Source organism: Lates calcarifer, linkage group LG23, assembly GCF_001640805.2.
Source record: "Lates calcarifer isolate ASB-BC8 linkage group LG23, TLL_Latcal_v3, whole genome shotgun sequence".
Taxonomy (NCBI): Eukaryota; Metazoa; Chordata; class Actinopteri; family Centropomidae; genus Lates; species Lates calcarifer.
Window position 1 is genome coordinate 6980564 of NC_066855.1, and position 2414 is coordinate 6982977.

Sequence of the window (2414 nt, forward strand, 5' to 3'; positions counted from 1 at the left end):
GACTTAAGGAGTTTTTCCTTAAGAGGATTAGTAACAGGATAGGATGTAGCCCTGATCAGCTATTAATGAAGTGTGTTAGGGTGGGTAGACCTGCCATTTTCAAAGGCTTACATACAAAATATAAAGTGTAATTTACAGGACACATAAACAAGCTTTTACCCATGTGTCACTCAAACTTTTGAGTAAAAGATGTTATGGACTAGCGACTTAATAGCTTGACACCAAGGTAAGGAAAGTTTAATTCATCTGATGGCAGATACAAGATCTGGAAATATGATATATAAACCTCCATTAAAAATGTTGTTGATTTTTTTTTTTTTTTTGGAACATTTTGTTCATGGTGTCACGTCACTATGTTAATGCCAGTCTCTGTGTACTGAAATAGCCCTGCACTGCAGGGATGTCATTTATAAAGGAGGCACAGTGACACCAAAGGATTTTCTTAGCTTGTTTATTGTGCTGGTATGAAGGGAATGTTTGATCCGTAGACTTCGGAAATACTACAGAAGAGCCGTTGTTTCTGGCCACTGACATGCTGAAATGAGCATGCAGCATTCCCGCTGCCTCCTCGCTGCAATTAGACAAGCTACTGCACCCCCCTCCATTTCTACTTTAAATAACAATATGGCCTCAGAAGAACATTGTTAATTACCCATGTGTTCTATAGCAAAAGTGTTACACAGTACAACCTGCAATTCTCTTTTTACAGAGAGTCTTCCCACCATTGCTGATGTGACTTACTTGTTGTTTTTATGTCACAGGACTCAACACCTACTGGGGAGGTTGATGTGGACTTCACCCTGCACACCCAGGTGGTCCTTCCTGGAGCATGCTTGTGTCCTGCAATGTCCCTACTCACAGACTGGCTGCTGCGCCACTCAGTGGTCATGTGTCTGCTGCTGCACAGCCTGGTGCTAATGACCTTCTGCTTCCACCATGCTGCCACCAGTTGCTCCAAGAGCTGCTATTGCTCTGAGAGCGAGAGCAACGGCAAGACGGTGCGCTGCAGCAACCTGCAGCTCACAGAGATCCCACAGGACATCCCCAATGACACACGACGCATCTACCTGGACTTCAATCTCTTCACTACAGTCCCAACAAATGCTTTTGCAGGTTTACCCCATCTGGTTGAACTGGATCTATCACACAATGAATTAAGCCAGCTAGAACCAGGGGCGTTCCGAGGCCTGGGCTCCTCACTACAGTTTTTGGACCTTTCTTCCAACAAGTTAGTAAACTTTAACCCTGAGGCCTTTGAGGGCCTTCGGGCTCGCGCCAATCTAACAAACAATCCATGGCACTGTGACTGCAACTTACAGATGGCCATGCCTCGTGTGGACCTGGAACCTGCATCACTAACAGGCATTGTGTGCCAGACTTCAGATCCAGAGGAAATAGGAGTTCAAGGACTTGCCTTCCTGTTGGCACCAGACATAGACCTATGTGTGGTGATGAAGAGGACTACAGATGTGGCCATGCTGGTCGTCATGTTTGGCTGGTTCACTATGGTCATCTCCTACCTGGTCTACTATGTCAGGGCTAACCAGGAGGACGCCCGCAGACATCTGGAGTACCTCAAGTCATTGCCCAGCAGACAGGGCAAGTCTGAGGAGTCTTCCACCATCAGTACTGTGGTATAGGACTAATGGAGCTAGACATGGGGCCTGAAGTTGTAACCTACACCAAAACAGGATGGAGCTGCAAGCTGCAAGTACACAGTCATATTAAGTCTCAGACAGTTTTGACCATCTGATGTCACAGAGTCAAGGTGGGCTACAAGACATATGCCTGCGCAAGAAAACCAGGCTGATGCAACCTAGCCCAGATGAATAATTCATCTTTCAGCAGGCCCATTAGGAGTTTTTGTTGGCTGAGCTGATAGTCTAGTCTGTGCGGAGTAAAAGCAGCTGCGTGTTTTTGGCGAACTCCAAATATGGGATACAAATGGGATTTATCCAGTGGTGCGTGCACCTCGATGAACCTCTTTCACAAACAGACAATTCAGGAGACAACGTCAAACAGCAATATGAACAGTGGGGTAAAGGCAACACTAGAACGAGTTGGACCTTTGTGTACTGTTTTCCATTAAAATCAGTATTACAGTATTCACCAGTATATAACAAGTAAAATGAGGTTTTCCATTTAAATTGTTGTTTTGGGATTTTTTCTCACTTGAACTCACTCAACTGTTTCACAGTTTTGAATCGCTCCATGTTCATGTATCAGAGCACTGGGTGAAGGAGTTATCACTTATTCTGTGATGTTTTTGATAGTGGCTACTATACCAGAGCTCCATACTGATGAGAGCAACAGACCTCCAAGTTGCCTCTGTATGTTAAGAGTATTTGACAGGAAACCCCTACTAGTTCACCCTCAAAACCACCCTTAAATGATTTATACACCACAGCAGTAGT

At 44.9% G+C, this 2414-nt stretch overlaps 1 protein-coding gene across 1 annotated transcript; it reads left to right on the forward strand.

Annotated features, from left to right (window-relative positions):
* Positions 1 to 339: 339 nt before the first annotated feature.
* lrrc3ca (leucine rich repeat containing 3Ca) lies at positions 340 to 2147 on the forward strand. The gene has a single exon (XM_018664480.2). It carries the CDS (start codon positions 753 to 755, stop codon positions 1638 to 1640), a length of 888 nt encoding a protein of 295 aa, XP_018519996.1. The 5' UTR covers positions 340 to 752; the 3' UTR covers positions 1641 to 2147.
* Positions 2148 to 2414: the final 267 nt, after the last annotated feature.

What these genes read in the sequence shown, in the direction of transcription:
- lrrc3ca (XM_018664480.2), top strand. Translation starts at nt 753, where the DNA reads ATGTCACAGGACTCAACACCTACTGGGGAGGTTGATGTGGACTTCACC.